The sequence below is a fragment of the Carettochelys insculpta genome, chromosome 1 (genome assembly GCF_033958435.1).
Source record: "Carettochelys insculpta isolate YL-2023 chromosome 1, ASM3395843v1, whole genome shotgun sequence".
Lineage (NCBI taxonomy): Eukaryota > Metazoa > Chordata > Testudines > Carettochelyidae > Carettochelys > Carettochelys insculpta.
The window spans coordinates 378,474,470-378,493,306 of NC_134137.1; the positions used below are offsets into that span (position 1 = coordinate 378,474,470).

Below are 18,837 nucleotides of genomic sequence, written 5' to 3' on the forward strand. Positions count from 1 at the left end.
AGGTCCCGCTGCACTGATGGTCACGCCCTGGCTGCCAGTGCCCAGTGGGAACCAGGGTTTTTGTGGGGCAGGACTCCCTGTGGGTCTGGCTGCCAGTGCTTGGGGGGGGACCAGGGTTTTTGTGGGGCAGGGGTAGGGAGTGCTAGACACCATAGCTGTGGTTACACTGTGGAACTAATTCAGGGTACTGAGATAACCTGAAATAATAACTCCATGTCTGTGAAAGGCTCCTGGTATTTTGAAACAGCTGTATCGGTGCAGGAGGAGGAAGGGACGCCTTGAAATAGTGCAGTGTTTCTGAATGTGGTGCTGTGTAGCCAGTGCCAGATCCCAAACCAGCCTAGTTTGAGATTAACTCAAGATAGGGTGTGCAAAGCGCTTCTCTGATTTTGAGTTAAGGGCACCAGGAAACCACAGCCCACAGGAGCAGGTTGCTCAGGAAGAGCCAATTCAGTTGAGGGGGGTTTGTTAATTGGTCACAGAGGCTACAGCTACATTGCGGCCATAACTTGAAGTCAGATTTGCAGACATCTCTGCAGTGTGAGCACAGCCTGAGGCTGGAATGACTGACAAGGAGCTTTGCAGGTATAACTGCCTGGGGGTAGGCTTGAACCTGGGTTGTCTAGAGCTCAGTGAAAGAGCTGCTGTAGCTTGAGCGAAAGGCCAAGGCCACCTCAGCTAAGACTCAAGAGACCCTTTGTTCCCCATGTAAGTGGTTCTGATGCCCCTGCGTGGGACAGTGACCCTCACCTAGGCGTGTTGCTTAGACCTGCAGCGCCAGGCGCCTAGGCTGGGGCGCTGGTAGAGAGCCCCTCAGCAGAGAGGTTTCCGGCTGCCCAGGCAGCGCTGGGGTAAGTGGTGGAAGCTGAGGACGTGGCCCAGCAGAGAGAGGCAGGTGGCCGAGGAGAAGCGACCGCTGGTGGCAGAGCGACTGGGGGCAGTAGGGGAGTTGGGCTCCAGGCACTTGCTGTGGGTGGAGACGAACCCGCACAAAGGGCCCTTCGACCTTGGGGCTTTGCTGACGGCAGCCGGCCCGCGGGGTGCGGTGGAAGGAGAGGGGAGCGCTGTGTGACTGGGACATTCATCCACTGCCGGGGGGGAAGCTGAGGCCCAGGACAGGGCCCAGTGTGCTGTGGGGCGGGGTCGGTTTACAATCGCATGCGTCTGAGGTGGCCGTGGTTTTTCCCAAAGCAGCGCTGGGTCCCCGTCCCTTCCAGTGGCCGCTCTGTCGTAACCCACAGACTTGGGGCATGCGAGAGGGAAGCGACGCCAGAGGCTGGGTGGGCGCTGGAGCCGTCGCTCTTTGCCAGGGGTAAGCACCACTGAATCTGGCCCTGGTTGTGGCTGACTCCAGCTGGCAGAAGGGCGTCAGTCCCCGCGTGGTACATGCGCCAGAAGGGCCGTCTGCGGCAGGGGAGCTGGCAGTTTCCAGAGCAACAGCTATGCTGGGTCAGAGCCAAGGTCCCTCACCCAGGGTTCTGTCTTCTGCCAGCGGCCAGTGCCGGGTGTACAGAGGGAACAAACAGACCAGGGAATCATTGAGTGATCCGCCCCCTGCCCATGCCCCGCTGCTTACAAACAGAGCCGAGTGCCACCCTTCTGCCCAGCCTGGCTAACAGCCATCGATGGAATTTATGAATCCAGCTCTGTTCTGAGCCCGGTTAGTGCCTTGGCCTTCACAACATCCTGGGGCAGGGAGTTCCACAGGTTAACTGTGTGCTTTGTGCAGAACTACCTCCTTGTGTTCGTGCTGTCATGTGGAGACCCCTGGTTTTCGTCTCATGAGACGGAGCCAGTGACACTCCCCTACCGACTGCTTAGGGGAGATAGAGGAGCGAACAGACGAGGAGCCCAGCCCTCAGGCGCAGAGGGACACCAAGCAGTCTAAGGCTCTCCCTCTCAGGCGGGGCCCATCAATGGAGACAGTAGTGTCCTAGGATCCAACACTGGTCTTAGGTGGGGAGGCTGCTGTCGCACTGGATGCTGGTGGTGGTTGGCGACAGGAGGACTCAAGCCAACCCAAGAACATCGGGGCCCAGCCCTGGGTCCAAACAGCGACAGAGTCACACCAGTGGCTGTGGGGGGTCTGGCCACAGCATGGTGATTGAATGCGGGCAGCTGTCCCTGGGCTACTTCCTCTTCTTCCCTTCGGCTGTACCTGAATCCCAGCATCACCTGCCCTGTCCCCGGGCACCGTGGCAGTGCCAGCAGCCGCTCAGCCTGGGCATGAGCAGCTGTTCTAGGGAGCCTCTCAGCCAGCAGATGTCTTGGTGAGTCATAGAACCACAGGGCTGGAAGGGACCTCAGGAGGTCAGCTAGTCCAGCCCCCTGCTTCAAGCAGGATCAACCCCCACTAAGTCATCCCAGCCAGGACCTTGTCAAGCTAAGAACATAAGAACGGCCATACTGGGTCAGACCAAAGGTCCATCCAGCCCAGTGTCTTGTCTGCTGACAGCGGCTGGTGCCAGGTGCCCCAGAGGAGGTGAACGGAAGACAATGATCAAGCGATTTGTCTCCTGCCATCTGTCTCCAGCCTTTGACTAAAGGCTAGGGGCACCATACCTTACCCTTGGCTAATAGCCATTTATGGACCTAACCTCCAAACATTTATCAAGCTCTATTTGAAACTCTGTTAGAGTGCTGGCCTTCACAGCGTCCTCCGGCAAGGAGTTCCACAGGTTGACTGTGCGCTGTGTGAAGAAAAATTTTCTTTGATTAGTTTTGAACCTACTACCCATTAATTTCATTTGGTGTCCTCTAGTTCTTATATTATGGGAACAAGTAAATAATGTTTCAATATTCACTTTCTCCACACCCATTCATGATTTTATATACCTCTATCATATTGCCCCTCAATCGCCTCTTTTCTAGACTGAAAAGTCCCAGTCTCTCTAGCCTCTCCTCATGTGGGACCCTTTCCAAACCCTTGATCATGTTAGTTGCCCTTTTCTGAACCTTTTCTAATGCCAGTAAATCTTTTTTGAGGTGAGGAGACCACATCTGCACGCAGTACTCAAGATGAGGGTGTACCATAGTTTTATATAGGGGAAGTATGATATTCTTCGTCTTATTTTCTATCCCTTTTTTAATAATTCCTAACATCCTATTTGCTTTACTGACCGCCGCTGCACACTGCATGGATGTTTTCAGAGAACTATCCATTATAATTCCAATATCCCTTTCCTGATCTGTTGTATCTAAATTTGCCCCCATCACATTGTATGTATAATTGGGGTTATTTTTCCCAATGTGCATTACCTTACACTTACCCACATTAAATTTCATTTGCCATTTTTCTGCCCAGTCACTCAGTTTGCTGAGATCTTTTTGAAGTTCTTCACAGTCTACTTTGGTTTTGACTATCCTGTACAGTTTGGTGTCCTCTGCAAACTTTGCCACCTCACTGCTTACCTCTTTCTCAAGATCATTGATGGACAAGTTGAACAGGATTGGTCCCAGGACTGACCCCTGGGGAACACCACTAGTTACCCCCCTCCATTGTGAAAATTTACCATTTATTCCAACCCTTTGTTTCCTGTCTTTTAACCAGTTTCCAATCCATGAAAGGATCTTTCCTCCTATCCCATGACCACCTAATTTACATAAGAGCCGTTGGTGAGGGACCTTGTCAAAGGCTTTCTGGAAATCTACGTATATTATGTCCACTGGATACCCCCTGTCTGCATGTTTGTTAACCCCTTCAAAGAACTCTAACAGATTAGTAAGACACGACTTCCCTCTATAGAAACCACGCTGACTTTTGCCCAACAAATCATGTTCTTCTACGTGTCTAACAGTTTTATTCTTTACTATTGTTTCTACTAATTTGGCCGGTACTGACATTGGACTTACTGGTCTGTAATTGCCAGGGTCTCCTCTAGAGCCCTTTTTAAATATTGGCATTATATTAGCTGTCTTCCAGTCATTGGGTACCGAAGCTGATTTAAAGGATAGGTTACAAACCACCATTAATAGCTCTGCAATTTCACATTTGAGTTCTTTCAGAACACTTGGGTGAATGCCATCTGGTCCTGGAGACTTGTTACTGTTTAGCTTATCAATTAGTTCCAAAACCTCTTCTACTGACCCTTCAATCTGGGACAGTTCCTCAGATTTGTCACGTACAAAGGACGGCTCAGATTTGGGAACCTCTGTAATATCCTCAGCCGTGAAGACTGAAGCAAAGAAATCATTTAGTTTCTCTGCAATGGCATTATCTTCCTTGATTGCTCCTTTTATATGTCTATCGTCCAGGGGTCCCACTGCTTTTTTATTGGGCCTCCTGCTTCTAATGTACTAAAAAAACATTTTACTATTGTCTTTTGAATTTATGGCTAACTGTTCCTCAAAATCTTTTCTGGCTTTTCTTATTACATTTTTACACTTAATTTGGCAGTGTTTATGTTCCTTTCTATTTTCCTCACTAGAATTTGACTTCCGCTTTCTAAAGGATGCCTTTTTATCTCTCACTGTCTCTTTTACATGGTTGTTAAGCCACAGTGGCTCTGTTTTAGGTCTCTTACTGTGTTTTTAAGATGGGGCTTAAAAACTTCCAGGGATGGAGAATCCACCACCTCTCTAATCAACGCATTCCAGTGCTTCACCTCCCTCCTGGGGAAGTAGCTTTTTCTAATACCCAACCTACTCCTCTCCTTCTGTAACTTCAGACCATTACTCCTTTTTCTGCTGTCTGACACCACTGAGAACAGTTTCTCACCCTCATCTTTCAAGCTCCCATTCAGGAAGTTGAAGGCTGCTATTAAATTACCCCTCGCTCAGGTTTCTCTTCTGTAAGCTAAATAAGCCCAAATCCCTCAGCCTCTCCCCATAGGTCTTGTGCTCCAGCCCCTTAATCATTTTTGTTGCCCTCCCCTGAACCTGCTCCAGCAAATCCACATCCTTTTTATACCGGGGGGGCCCAAAACCGGACACGGTATTCCAGATGTGGCCGCACTAGCATCAAATGCACCCTAGTATGCCGTTAGCCTTCTTGGCTACAAGGGCACACTGTTTACTCATATCCAGCCTTTCATCCACCGTAACCCCTAGGTCCCTTTCCATCGTACTGCTGCTGAGCCAGTGGGTCCTCAGCCTGTAACAATGCTTGGGACTCTTCTGTCCCAGGTGCAGGACTCTACACTTCTCCGTGTTGAACCGCATCAGATTTCTTTTGGCCCAGTCCTCCAATTTATGCAGGTCCCTCTGGGTTCACTCTCTACCCTCCAATGTATCTACCTCTCCCCCTAATTTTGCATCATCTGCATGGGCATGTGTGTGGGGGGCAGGGGGAATAGGAGCCTATAAAGGAAACTCCCCAAATATCGGGACTATCCCAATAAGATCAGGGTGTCTGGTCACTTTATACATGTCCCTCTCAGTGCCTGATCCCAGGAGTCTGCTACGGCCGGACTCAGAGTCCTTTAGCTCCAGCTCTGCAGCCGCAGGCTCCCAGCTCTTGACACACCATCTAGACAGTCCCTGCTCAGAGGAGCACAGAGGGTGAGCAGAGGTCAAATCAGAGGTCAAATGTTCTTATGTTCTTATGTTCTTATGGGTGCCCAGAAGGGAGGGAGCGCTCTGGTTGTGGCAGACAGGTGGGGAAAACCGAGGCTCGACCCTACCAAAGGCCAGGCCCATCCTGCCCTCCTCTGGGGATCTCTCCCTCTCCTCCAGGACACAGTCGGAGTGGGCTGGATGGGCAGGTGTACACGGGGGCCAGGCGTGGGACAGAGGAGACGCACACACACCTGCATGCTCAGCAGAGTTTATTCCTGTAGTGGGCTGCGGCCATGGAGGGGAAGGGAGAGAAGGGGCCCGAGTGTAACTAGCCCAGGGGCACGAGGGGGAAGGGCGTTTGCAGCTGGGGAGGTGAGAGCTGATCTCTCAGTGAGGCAGAGGACCAGCCCTTGATGCAGTAAAGCAGCTGAAAGTCTGGGGTGTTGTCTGATTGCACCCAGGGAGCCCGGTTCTTTGCACCCCACAAGCGATGCTCCCCTGTCAGCCCGCGGTGAGCTGCTCCTGTTGCTAGGGTCGGTACGTGCACACAAAGCCGTTTTTCATGCTACAGTTTTGATCGTTCCAGTTCTTATAACCTAGAAGGCAAAACAGAAATCACTGGGGCGGGGGAAAGGCAAGTGGGGGCGTTCCTGCCCTTGCAGTGACCCCATCCCCCAATAGCTCTCTGAAGAGAAGACCCCCCCCACGCTCCTTTGCATGAGGCTGTGAGGAGGAGGAGGCTGGAGATGAACCCCCCCATGTGCTCAGACAGGAACAGGCTCCGTCATCCCCTGAGGGCTGCTGGGTGTCAGAGGGACTGGGGGAGACCCTCTCCAATTGCAATGAGATTTATGTGATGAAAGCACGACCGGGCTGCTCAGCGCTGTGCCCCACACATGCTGCCAGATGTCCCTCCCCCTGGGAGCACACAGTCTACGGAGAGAGGAGGTGGGAGGGGAAACTGAGGCCCATAGTGAGGAAGTGACTTGCCCAGGGTCATGCAGCAGATCAGTGGCAGGGCTGAGAACAGAACACTCTGGCACGTGGGAGTCGGAGGCTGGGTGACTCTGTGTGATTGGCACGGCCCATGAAGAATGAGTCTCTCACATTCACAAGTGAGCTTTCCCTGCTCAGCCAGGTCTCCATGCTCTTGTCAGCCATTGTGATGGGACTTTCCATCCCGCTGCCCTCCCTGGCATCACTCCAGCAATACAGACAGCAGGAAGCTGCCTTACTGGCCGGCTGGGGATTCCTCTTGAGTGGGGGAACCCAGAAAAGAGACATCTGCCCAGTTCAGACCTGACCTCTCCAGCCTACAGAACAACTGGATGTGTGGCTGAAGTCTCCGGCCAGCCGGGTTGCTAGTGCCAGTGTCAGAGCAGCCCTGAGGCTTCTCTAAATTGCCATGGGGACAAAATACCCCCCTGCTGTCTCTTGAATGAGGGTAGCAAAAGCCACCAAGGCACCCACCAAAGAAGCCACACCCTACCTACATATCACCTAGCAGGTACTAGCCATGCTTTGGTCTTTCCTTTCCACTGCTCATCTGGGGCCAAATGTGCTGTGAGGTCTGCTGGTGCCTGGAGCTGAGCCTGAAACTGGGATGTGTAGGGGAAGGTTTGCTGGTGAGTTAAGGGCGTTATCTCCTGAGGGCAGCGGTGCGGGCTGAAGGTGAGCGGCAGGCTGACAGGGCAGGATGCCACCCCCGCAGAGGGCTGGTGTGTGTGGCCCGAGGTCTGTCTGGGATCCTTTGTTGGGGCGTGTGCATTTGAGCTGTCTCCTTACCCTTCTCCTTCACCAGCTCAGTACAGTACTCAGCGTTATGTTCATTGTTTGGTTCTCCAGTGTTCCAAGGTTTGTAGCTATAGAGGGAGCGATCTGTCCACGTCCAGCATCTGTGCTGCAGAGACAGGGGAGAGAGGTCGTGGGGTCCCGTGGGGAAGAGGCCTTGCTGATGAGCAGGGAGCCATTTCAGATTTTGCAGCGGGTGGGGGCTGTGCATGCTGTGAATGGTGCAAGGGAGGGAGTGAGAGCGGGTGGCACACTGACCCCATCTGCCCCCACATCACCTCTTTCCAGGGGCTACTCAGGCACTGGAAACCTCTGGAGGTTTTTGGCAGGTAACTCAGCGATTAGCTGAGAGGAGCCCTGGGTCTATCCAATTGCTGCATAGAAGAAAGAAAATTAAATAGACGCTTTCAGCTCAAATGCATTCTGACCTCTCGTGGCCAGGCACTGAGGGGACACTGGCTGTTCACCTTAACGTTTTAATATCGATTCTGATTTTGTAACTGACTCTGCGCAGAGAGACGGTCAGGACTCCTGGGCTGTCCCTCAGCTCTGGGAGGGGAGTGGGGCCTAGTGGTTACAGCAGGGGCAGATACATTCGGGCTCTATGTGAGAACATCAGAATGGCTGGACTGGGTCAGACCAATGGTCCGTCTAGCCTAGTGCCTGGTCTGCTGACAGTGGCCGAGGCCAGGCACTTCAGAGAAGAGGCAATCATTGTCACCCATCCTCTGTCGCCCATTCCCAGCTTCCAGCAACAGGGGCTAGGGATGTCATTAGTGCCCAGCCTGGCCAACAGCCACTCATGGCCCTGTCCTCTGCAATCTTCTTTTGTTCTCAGTGGAACCTGGTTATAGTCTGGGCCTTTCCACCATCTCCTGGCCAAGAGTCCCACAGGACGACTGTGAGGAAATAATTGGTTTGGTTTTTTTTCAGTCTGCTGCCTAGACACTTCCTTGTGTGACCGTCTCGTGCTCTGGGAGTGAAGGAGTAAATAACATCTCCTTACTCTATTTTTCTGCGCCAGTCATGATTTGCTAAACTTCTAACATCCCGTGACCCCATCACTTGTTACTCATTTCTTTTCCAATGTGAAAAGTCCCCGTCCTGTTCATCTCTCCTCACGTGGAAGCTGTTCCTTACCCCAGATCATGTCTATTGACCTTTCAGTACCTTTTCCAACTCCAGTATCTACTTTCTAGATGGGCCAATCAGATCCAGGTGCAGTATTCTAGTTGTGGGTGAACCATGGCTTTATATAAACGCAACGTGATACGTTCGGTCTTACCTATTCCATTCCCAATATTCTGTTGACAAAGATGAAAGGGGCAGCCGAGTTAGTTTGTAACTTCAAAAACAAGAAGTCCTGTTGCACCTTGTAGAATAACAGATATTTTGGAGCATCAGCTTTCGTGGGTGAAGACCGGCTTTGTCAAATGCATCAAATGCATCTGATGAAGCGGGTCTTTGCCCACGAAAGCTTATGCCCCAAAATATCTGTTAGTCTATTAGGTTGTAGCCAGACAGAACCCCCTGTTTTTGCTCTACTCCACCTTGCCTTCCCTAGCTGCTTCAGAGTACGAAAGGGGTAGAAGGAATAGCCCAGGCCTGGAACGCCCGAGAGCACAGATGGGCTTATTTTAGCCACGGCCTTTGAAGCTCCCAGAGCAAAGCTAAGAACAATGGGCTGATTAACAGCCGGGCCTCGGACTGCCTTTGGCTAATTACCATCAGTTGATTCACCAGGACACTTGTCCCAGACAGGAGGAAAATCTCCAGCCCATTAAGACACAAATGACCCCAATTGTCTCTACCTCACAGGTGTACACTACACCCTTGAACTCCTTGTGGGAACCAGTATCAGACAAGTATCGGAGAAGTAGCTGTGTTAGTCTGGATCTGTAACAGCAACGAAGGGTCCTGTGGCAACTTATAGACTAACAGAAAAGTTTTGAGCATGAGATGCTCTGATGAAGTGAGTCTGTGCTCACGAAAGCTCATGCTCAAAACTCTTCTGTTAGTGTATAAGGTGCGACAGGACCCTTCGTTGCAGTATCAGACAGTCTAATTCAATTGGCATTTTTTTTAAAACCAAGGAAGAAGCCTGCGTGACCCAATGGGCATAAAAGAGGGGTCCGGCAGACCCCCTATTTGAGCTCCAATCATCTTTCCTGCTGCACAGGAGGGTGGGGGTCTCCCCAGGTCCCTGGGGACGCTCGACTCCTGGAAAAAAAAGGACAAGGGACTTCTTCCCAAGGGATTGAGAGAGAAAAACTGGCCAAGCCACGTTGATAATGCGGGGTAAGAATAAGACCTGCGAGGTATTTTACTTTTCATTTATTTTGCGCACATTCAACAAGTATAGGTCTATGAATTCAACAAGTATAGACCTATGAATTTAACAAGTATAGATCTATGAATTAGAGTGTATGATAGCTATTTGTAATCAAAGTATAAACCTTGCAACAATTGTAACCACAAGAGCTTAACTTGCTAGGTATACAAACAAAGCAACATTGTAACACTAAGGCTACGTCTACACTAGCCCCAAACTTTGAAATGGCCATGCAAATGGCCATTTCGAAGTTTACTAATGAAGCGCTGAAATGCATATTCAGCACTTCATTAGCATGCGGGCGGCCACGGCACTTCGAACTTGATGCGCCTCGCCGCCGCGCGGCTCGTCCCAACAGGGCTCCTTTTCGAAAGGACCCCGCCTACTTCGAAGTCCCCTTATTCCCATCTGCTCAAATTTCGAAGTGCCGCGGCTGCCCGCATGCTAATGAAGCACTGAATATGCATTTCAGCGCTTCATTAGTAAACTTTGAAATGGCCATTTGCATGGCCATTTCGAAGTTTGGGGCTAGTGTAGACACGGCCTAAGAGATTAACTAGTTAGATAAGTAAACAAAGTAATTGATTAAGTGGTAACCTGACTCCTCCTGTTACTGTGCAAACCCGAACACAAAACAAAGAACCTACCTGCTTTTCAGCAGCTCTCAGCCTGGTCACTAGTGAGCTCTGCCCTGGCAGTTGAAATCTCATATTAATACAAGGGCATAGTGGCATCTCACCAGACCATCAGCTAACAAAGGTGCCACAGGACTTCTTGTTATCTTTTTAAGTGTTTTCTTGATGATCTAACAATCCGTCAGTCCCTTTGCCTTTTGCTATTCTCAAGCACCCAGGCTCTCTCTGTTTGCAAACTAACTCCCTCCTCAAAGGCAAAGCTGGAAAGCCCGTCACAGTTAAAAGCTGTGTCTGAAGCTAGGGTAAGCACTTTGAGCAGACCTCAAATGTGCAATCCAGGTGTTTGAAGTTTAGGGGCGGTCTACTGCCTCTCTTCATCCCCCTTACATGGTGCCCTTGGTGATAAGGTACCACAGAAATACTGAAACCCAATACAGCAGTGCCCTGTTCAAGCCATGGGAGAGACAGGGCTGTGGGTATGGAGGGGCCAGCTTGGGGAACAGCCCCTGGAAAGGCTGATCTAATAGTAACACTTAGCAGGAGAACTTGATCATGAAAACTCTGTAGTCCACATCTGTTAAAAAATACGCCCAACAGAAATTCCAGCATACGGGCTTGAGAAATCTGTGCACTGTGAAGCAGAGTCACTCTGGAGTGTGTTCTAGTCCCTAACCTGAGGGGCACGGCCCACCAAGGGGCACTGGTGGTGTTAATGTGGTGATTTCACGCTGGGTGAGCACAGTAGACGTGTGTCTGTGATGGAGATGCTGGACAGCTCAGGGGATGGGGCATGGGGCCTTTTCCCTGCTTGTGGGCTCAGCACCGGTCTGACCCCAGATTAACAGCACTGGCTAGCTCTGTAGAATCAGCCCAGGGGATATGGGTCCCTCTCACTTTAGGGCTGCTGGCTCCGGCCTGGCCTCAGCTCCCTTGAGGGACTAGCCGGCAGCCTTTGCCAGAGGAACAGGGGGAGCTGGATGGCTGAACAGACTGGAGAACAACACCCAGAGCCTCTTACCCCTCCCGCTCCGAGTCCAGCCCAGCCTCCAGTCTGGTGCAGGGGTTCCAGGGCCTGAGTCTGTGGCAGCTGCTCGGGAGCCTCCTGAGAGGCACAGCTCAGGCTGAGCTCGGTACATTTGCAAATAGGACGGTGTGACAGGACTGCCCCCCTTAACCCCGATGCTTCTTTCCTGTTTGCACAATGGCTACTCCACCTCCCCAAGATTTCTTCCCAGCCTGGGACCAGTCCCCCTCCTGCTCCCTGCCCTATGGCGCTGGGGCTCTCCTATGCAGAAGCAGGCAAGGGCAGGATTACCCCAAGCTGGGCGTCCGGCAGTGTTGGGGCAGTGCAGACTTCAAGCAAGAGCAGAGCCGCAAGCCACGGGCAGGGAAATACTGCTCGGGAACGTGGCGAGGGGGAGTGGGTGGGACTGTGGGGTGCAGGGAATGAGGGGGCTTGGCAGATTGCTGGAGCTGATCACTCACCTCCTGGGGGTCGTGGAGTCCAATCCAGACGTTGTCCTTGAAGCCTGCCTCCGAGATGCGCCTGGCCACCATTTGCCCTTCTTCCTCACTGAGAATGGAGGCGAGATGGGCCCCGACGTGGTAATACTGACACAGCACCTGCAGCAGAGACATCAGCGAGGCCCGTCACCCCTGCAGGAGGACACCGCCTAGCCCTGGGTGGGGTCCTGCCCCACCAGGCCGCAGCAGGGGCAGGGGCAGCTGGGAGGAGAGAAAGTCACCTCCTGGTGCCTCTTCCTGAGCCCCCAAGCCGGGCACCAGCCACGTCACCTCTGCAGCCCCACCCCACCCCTGCAGGGATACGCTCTGGGACCAGAGGTGGTGTCACCCAACCCCTTCACTCCCTGCCCCTCCTGACTAACCCACCGTGCCCTGTGCCCGCCTGAGAGGATCCTCGTACCTCAGCCTCTGACCAGGTCTTCTTCTCGGGGAAGAAGGCATAGTAGTATTGTCTGTAGTACCGCCAGTCTTGGAAACAGGACGCGGCCCCTGCTCCTGAGCCGAGAGAAGGGATGGGACGGGGAGAGAGGACACCGCGGTGAGAGGCGAATGGAACAGAACTGCGGGGTCTGGTCGCTCTGCCTCCTGCAGACTCCCCTCAGCCCCATGAGGGTCTCTCCCCCTGCCAACTGGCCCCTTTCGCCTATGGAGAGTGTGACCGAAGTCACTCAGATCAAAGAGCTGCCACTGCCTGACCCGCTTGTCTGTGGCACAGAGACTGGCCTGTGGGTTATTACCACTCTCGCCTCGCTTAGAGAGCTGGGCTGTCCGCAGGGAGGATGGACACTTCCTATCTTCTGTGCAGGAGACCTGGGGAACCTGATGAGGTTGGGGGCAGGGAGGTCATAAGGCAGTTGAATCAGAGTACACTTATCATAGAATGCTAGGACAGGAAGGGACCCTGAAAGGTCATCGAGTCCAGCCCCCTGCCCTCATGGCAGGACCAAGTACTGTCCAGACCATCCCTGATAGACATTTAACTAACCTGTTCTTAAATATCTCCAGAGATTGAGATACAACCTCCCTTGGCAATTTATTCCACTGTTTGACCACCCTGACAGTTAGGAACTTTTTCCGAATGTCCAACCCAAACCTCCCTTGCTGCAGTTTAAGCCCGTTGCTTCTTGTTCTATCCTCAGAGGCCAAGAAGAACATGTTTTCTCCCTCCTCCTTATGACACCCTTTTAGATACTTGAAACCCGCTATCATGTCCCTGCTCAATCTTCTCTTTTAAAACTAAACAAACCCAATTCTTTCAGCCTTGCTTCACAGGTCATGTTCTCTAGACCTTTGATCATTCTTGTCGCTCTTTTCAGGACCTTTTACAATTTCTCCACATCTTTCTTGAATATATTTAGCGGTGGGGATATAGACACTGTTCTTGTGGATGCTCCAGGACTGGCGCACCCACATTATAAAAGAGACTGGGTGTTCTACCTCCCTGATCAGCTCCCCCGGCCGTACCTCCCACCCACCAACAGATCCCGCCAACCAGCTCCTCCTCCTCCCACCAGTCCCTCCGAGCTGTGGGGGATCCCTTGTTCAGAGCTACTCAGAGAGCGCTGGAAGAGCGAATTCGGGGTGTGCAGAACAGGGGGCAGGATGAGGCAGAGTGCGGGGGCCGGACTGGGGAAAGGGATGCCGTGCAGGGTGGAGAGCTGTGTCGGGGGTGGGGATGTGGAGTACTCCTGGAGGACAGGTGGGCTCCCAGAGGGCTGTGGAAGAGCAAACGTAGCACCTGCTCTGTTAACCGCAGAGCAAAGAAGATCTTGTAAATTATAGACCAGTAGCCTAACTGCAGCACCACGTTACGAAACAGTCAGTTTTAAGCCTCTAGAGCAGCGATGTCCAATAGGAATTGAATCATCGTCCTTCTGTATTCACCACAGCCCCCACCCCAGTTCTAAATAAATGCCCTCACCCTTCCTTGAAGTAAATTCCCTCCGCCAGAGCTGCACTCCCCCAGCCCTTCCCGCCAGGGCCAGGGTTGGAGCCAATGGAGCCACCACTGGGGCCACCAGAGCCGCCACGTCTGTCTCCCGCATTTAAAGGCTCGAAGAGCCAAATGCGGCTCCAGGGCTGGATTCAGCACCCCACAGTGTCCTGAGAAGCAAACGTATTGGACAGCGCGGATCTCGAGGGTAATTGGATGATAAGTAATAGCCAGCATGGACCTGTGTTGGTGATATCATGGCAAGCCAACCTCATTTCCTTCTTTAGCAGGGCTACGAGCCTTGTGCGGCTGGGGGAGATACAGACTTGATAGAGCTTGATTTTAGTACATCTTTTTACAGTCCCAAAGGACGTTCTCATAAGCAAACTATGGAGATGTGACCCAGACGAAATTCCTGTAGGGTTGATGCACAACTGGACGCTGGATGTGGATACACTGGAGAGGGTCCAGCGGAGGGCGACCAAAATAATTAGGGGGCTGGAGCATATGACTTATGAAGAAAGTTGAGGGAATTGGGACTGTTTAGTCTACAGAAGAGAAGACTGAGGGGGGACTTGATAACAGCCTTCAACTTACTGAAGAGAGTCTGGAGAGAGGCTGTTCACAGTGGTCACGGATGGCAGAACACAGAACAATGGTCTTAAGTTGTGGTTGGAAAGGTCCAAGTTGAACATTAGGAAAAAATAAGCAGTCAAGCCTTCTGCCCTACTTCCCTCATTAGGAAAAACTTTTTCACTAGGAGGGTGGTGAAGCATTGGAATGGTCTACCCAGGGAAGTAGTGGAGTTTCCATCCCTGGAGGTGTTTAAGTCTTGCTTGGACAAAGCCCTGGCTGGGCTGACCTGATGGGTTTGGTCCTGCTTAGAGCAGGGGGCTGGACTCGATGGCTTATTTAGGTCTCTTCCACCTCTATTGTTCTATGATTCTATCAACTGATTGAAAGGCCCTACTCAAAGAGTGTTTTTTCTTAAATGGGGTAACATGTCTAGCGAGGTCCCTCAGCAGTCTGTCCTGGGTCTGGTAATACTCAACTTTTTTGTTAATAATTAGGACTGCAGATGTGATGGATGACACCCAGCTTGGAGGGGTTGCAGGCATTTTGGAGGACAGGATTAGAATTCAAGTGCCCTTAACTAATTGGAGATTAAAGCAGAAATCAGCAAAATGATTCCCAATAAAGACAGACGCAAAGTACTTAGGAAGAAAAAATCAAATGCCTAACTACAAATAGAAAATAACTAGCTTGGCAGTCGTACTTCTGGAAAGGCTCTGGAGATGACTGTGGATCACAAATTAATTATGAGTCAACAATATGATGCAGACGACAAAAAGACCGATATCATTCTGGGGTGTGTTAACAAGAGTATTGCATGGAAGAGTCAGCAGGTGTTTTTCTTGCTCTGCTGAGCCCTCTTGAGGTTTCAGGTGGAAGTGCGGGGTGCTGCACTTTAAAAAAGATCTGAATCATGTGTAACAGAGAGAAAGCCGTGCTAGTCTACATACTGTCAAAACAAACAAGCAGTCCAGTAGCACTTTAAAGACTAACAGAATTAGTCTTAGAATTAGAATTATAAAGTGATGATCTTTCGTGGGACAGACCCACTGAATAATGTAGAGTGATTCCCAAGGAGGATGGCAAAAAAGGTTAAAGTTTTTGAAAACCTGCCCTATGAGAAAGGGTTAAATACTGGGGAAGTTTAGTCTCAGGCAGGGCTGCACAATAGTATAGGGTGGGGAGCCACTTCAAGAATCTATAAAGTGGTCCAGGGCTACGCCCTTCCATGATGTTTATGGAGGAGGTGCAGGGCCAAGGGGTTTGGTCTGTAATACACCCAAATCTCATGGAGTTGAAAGAGACCTCAAGAGGTTATGGAGTCCAGCTCCTCACCCTCTTGGCAGGACCAAGCACCACCCTTTTTTTTTTTTTCCCTTGCAAATCTATGTGCCCCAGATCCATAAATGCCCCCACAGATGGAACTCACAACCCTGGCATAAGAGGTCAGTGTTCAACCCACTGAGCTATCCCACCCCCACCTAGAACAGGCTCCACTGGCTGTATTTTGCCCAGCTCTTCTCCAGTGAGATGACGACTGAGGGGAATCTGGCAACCGAAATATGTGGAATTTGCATTTTTTACATCTGTTTTGTGAAAAAATAAAAACTTCCATTAACTACTGACTAACTTCCACAAACAGTACCAGTCTCACGCAGTGCACGCAACCTCCTGTCTCATGGCTGTGCTTTAGATTTACATGCACAAACATTCTCCAATAAACCACTTCCAGTGTGTACCTCTTACTCAATGGAATATCGGGGTTCCTGTCTTAATGCATCTCAAATTTCCCTTCAGCGTCCAGAGGGGAGCAATGTTATGAAAAGATGCCGAACACTTTAAAAATCACCTCTAAAAACTGTGTCACTGCGGTTTGCGAGGACGAGTGACACATTCATGGTAATGCCCTGTTCCATACAGTATGTGGAATGGCTGCAGATGATGTTGAAAGGCAGACAATTGTAAAACATGTGAAGCACTAAACAAAACTTGCATGAAAAGATATGAAAACAAGAGGCCGAAACATTTGGGTTACCAATGATGGTAGCCAGAGAATGCATGGAGACTGGATCAGTCTATTGTTTTACATCTGTAAATATATATCGAAAAAAGACTGTATTCAATGGGTACCTATATGTACTGTGGCTAGGGAAACAAGAGTTCAGCTTTTAATTACAACCATAGAAAACCACAGATTTTTCTTCTTTTGAGAATTTTTGACTTTGGAAACTGAGATCCCTGCTGAGAACAGTTTTCACATAAGTTGAGGGTGGGTGACCTGTATTGGGTGGGACTGTCCTGTATTTGGGACGCCCAAAAGGCATCCAGACTTATTTTTTAAAAGGGACAAATTGTTCCATATTATGGCCCTTGGGAGCTGGGGGTAGGGGTGGGAGCGCCTGTGGCTGCCGCTTCCCTGGGGCCCCAGGCCCAGAGTGCCCACAAGTCACCAGTCCCCCAGAGCTCTGTTCCAGGACCTCCTGCGGGTCTCCAATCTCCTGGGGCTTGGGCGACAGGGAGCTCTGGTTCCCCGGGGCTTGGTGCAGCCGGGAGGAGCTGCCCGTCCCCCCATCTCCCTGTCCTGTATTTGGGACAGGGAGATACGGTTGCCCTGGTTAAGGGGTGTTATATCCACAGCAAGGGAGTTAAGTTAGATATTAGGAAAAACTTGCTCCCCCTCAGAGTAGTTCAGCTGGGGAATCGGCATCCAAGGGAGTTTGTGGGTTCCCCGTCACCGGAGGTTTGAGGAACCGGCTGGAGAAACACCATGCAGGGCTGATGCAGAATTACGGGGTCCTGCGTCACTGCAGTGGGCTGGACTAGGGACCCCTGGACGTCCCTTTGAGCCTGAGATTTCTGCACCCCTCTGATAGCTGAGGGCCCAGAGAGGGAAGGGAAGGCAGAGAGCTACTGACTGACGGGTGGGGGGAGGAATTAGGCACCTGGGGAGTAAGTGCAGAGATCTGTGAGGATACAGAAAGACGGGAGCAGGGGAAGGGGAATAGTCCATGGGTCCCAGGAGCTTCCTTTGGAGGACAGGAGGAGGGAAGGGTTTGAATTATCCAAGGAAGAGGGATCAAGCTGATGAAGAGGGCCTGTTCTGAGCCCAGTGAAGAGAATGGGACGTCACTCATGTGGGACGTATTCCCGCCTTCTGTTCCCCGGCTGGGAGTAACCCTTCACACCCTCGTCAGGGATGTGACTCCTGAGCAGCAGCAGGAGACAGAGGAGGGTTTAGCTCCCAGCCTGGTTCTCGCTCCCAGCCCCAGCAGGGCCCAGGGATTCCCTCTGCTGTCAGAGCTGGGGCAGTAGGAAGCAGCCTCTCCCCTCAGGAAGGTGCTGAGCTGCTGCCTGGGTTCTGGATTGATGGGCTGGCTGCGGCAGAGGCTCTGGGGACCCCGCTGTGGTGTCTGGTCCCCCATGAAAGGGCTGTGGAGCCCTGAGTGGAATGAATTTGGTTCCCATCGATGGCTACAGAACCTGGGGTCTCCTGGTCTTAGGGTCGGGCCGGGACTCACCTTCCACGGAGGGGCTAAACATCAGGAAGCCGAGGAGGCCGAGGCTGAAGCAGGTGACTGGCCCCATCTTCTCACTTCCCCTGGGGGGGAAACACACATGGGAGATGGGGCCCTGAGAGCCTGGAGTGACCTTCCCCCTAGCCATGAACCAGCCACTGATCCCACCCTGGGGCCTCCTCCCCATTAGTGGGGGTTTGAATCTAGCTCATATCTCCAGCTTCAGGGACACTGAGTGTTTGGGAACCCGACACCGTTTGGTGGGTAGGGAGAGGGGGAAGGACGATAAATTCCACACCCCGCAGTGTGGGCTGGGAACCCCCTTGCACCATGGCTGGGAGAAGGGGTCCAAGGGGAGAGCCGCCCTGCAGAGGGATGTTGCAGCAGGGACGGGGCACAGGGCTGGGTGCTGGGCCCAGCTGTGGGAGGGGCAGGGCACTCAGTACATCCCCGCAGGGCATCAGGTGCCATGTGCAGTGCTGTGCTGGGGGAGATGGAGACGGGTCAGGGGACTCACACAGGCCCAGCCTGGCCCCCCAGCCCTGCAACGGGTGAGCTGCCACCAGCCCCACAGCGAGGGAGGAGGAAGAAGAAGGAGGAAGCCGGGGTCTCACCTGACTGTGTCTCTGGGTAGCTGTTCTGGTGCAGGGTCTGCTCAAGTGCAGCTGCCTGGGGCACCGGTGGGCCGGGGGCATTTATAGAGCAGTGCAGGGCAGGGAGCCAGTAGTCAATACTGAATATGCAAATCTGTGCACAATCCTTTACTGCTCAGGCAAACAGATAATAGGAACCAGGATGCTCCTGCCAGCTGGGCTGTGACCAGGAGGAAGTGAATAAAAGCTGGTCACTGCCTTTGTCAGCCAGCGCTGAGATGTGGGTGGCTTCGCATTGCCAGATGTGGGACAGTCCCGAATTTCTGTGACAAGTCCCGCCTCCCGCGGTCACACAAAAATGTCCCACAGGCCGTGGAACCTGTCATGGAAACTGGCAGGCCCCAGCTCTGCATCCCAGCCAGCTCCCAGCTGCGGGAGCCCTGGC

General features: G+C 52.0%; 1 protein-coding gene across 1 annotated transcript; it reads right to left on the reverse strand.

The window, feature by feature from the left end:
* Positions 1–813: 813 nt before the first annotated feature.
* LOC142020209 (C-type lectin-like) lies at positions 814–18,422 on the reverse strand. Its single transcript, XM_075007914.1, has 8 exons — positions 18,414–18,422; positions 17,803–17,882; positions 12,179–12,273; positions 11,740–11,877; positions 7,282–7,396; positions 6,038–6,092; positions 1,244–1,404; positions 814–1,088 (listed from the first exon to the last, which is right to left on the reverse strand). Exons 2-8 carry the CDS (start codon positions 17,867–17,869, stop codon positions 814–816), a joined length of 906 nt encoding a protein of 301 aa, XP_074864015.1. The 5' UTR covers positions 17,870–17,882; positions 18,414–18,422.
* Positions 18,423–18,837: the final 415 nt, after the last annotated feature.

What these genes read in the sequence shown, in the direction of transcription:
- LOC142020209 (XM_075007914.1), bottom strand. Translation starts at nt 17,869, where the DNA reads ATGGGGCCAGTCACCTGCTTCAGCCTCGGCCTCCTCGGCTTCCTGATG. An exon ending in AGACCTGGTCAGAGGCTGAG is followed by an intron (nt 11,878 to 12,178) that starts GTACGAGGATCC and finishes TCTCTGCTGCAG; the next exon opens with GTGCTGTGTCAGTATTACCA. An exon ending in TTCCCTCTCGCATGCCCCAA is followed by an intron (nt 1,089 to 1,243) that starts GTCTGTGGGTTA and finishes CCCCCCCGGCAG; the next exon opens with TGGATGAATGTCCCAGTCAC.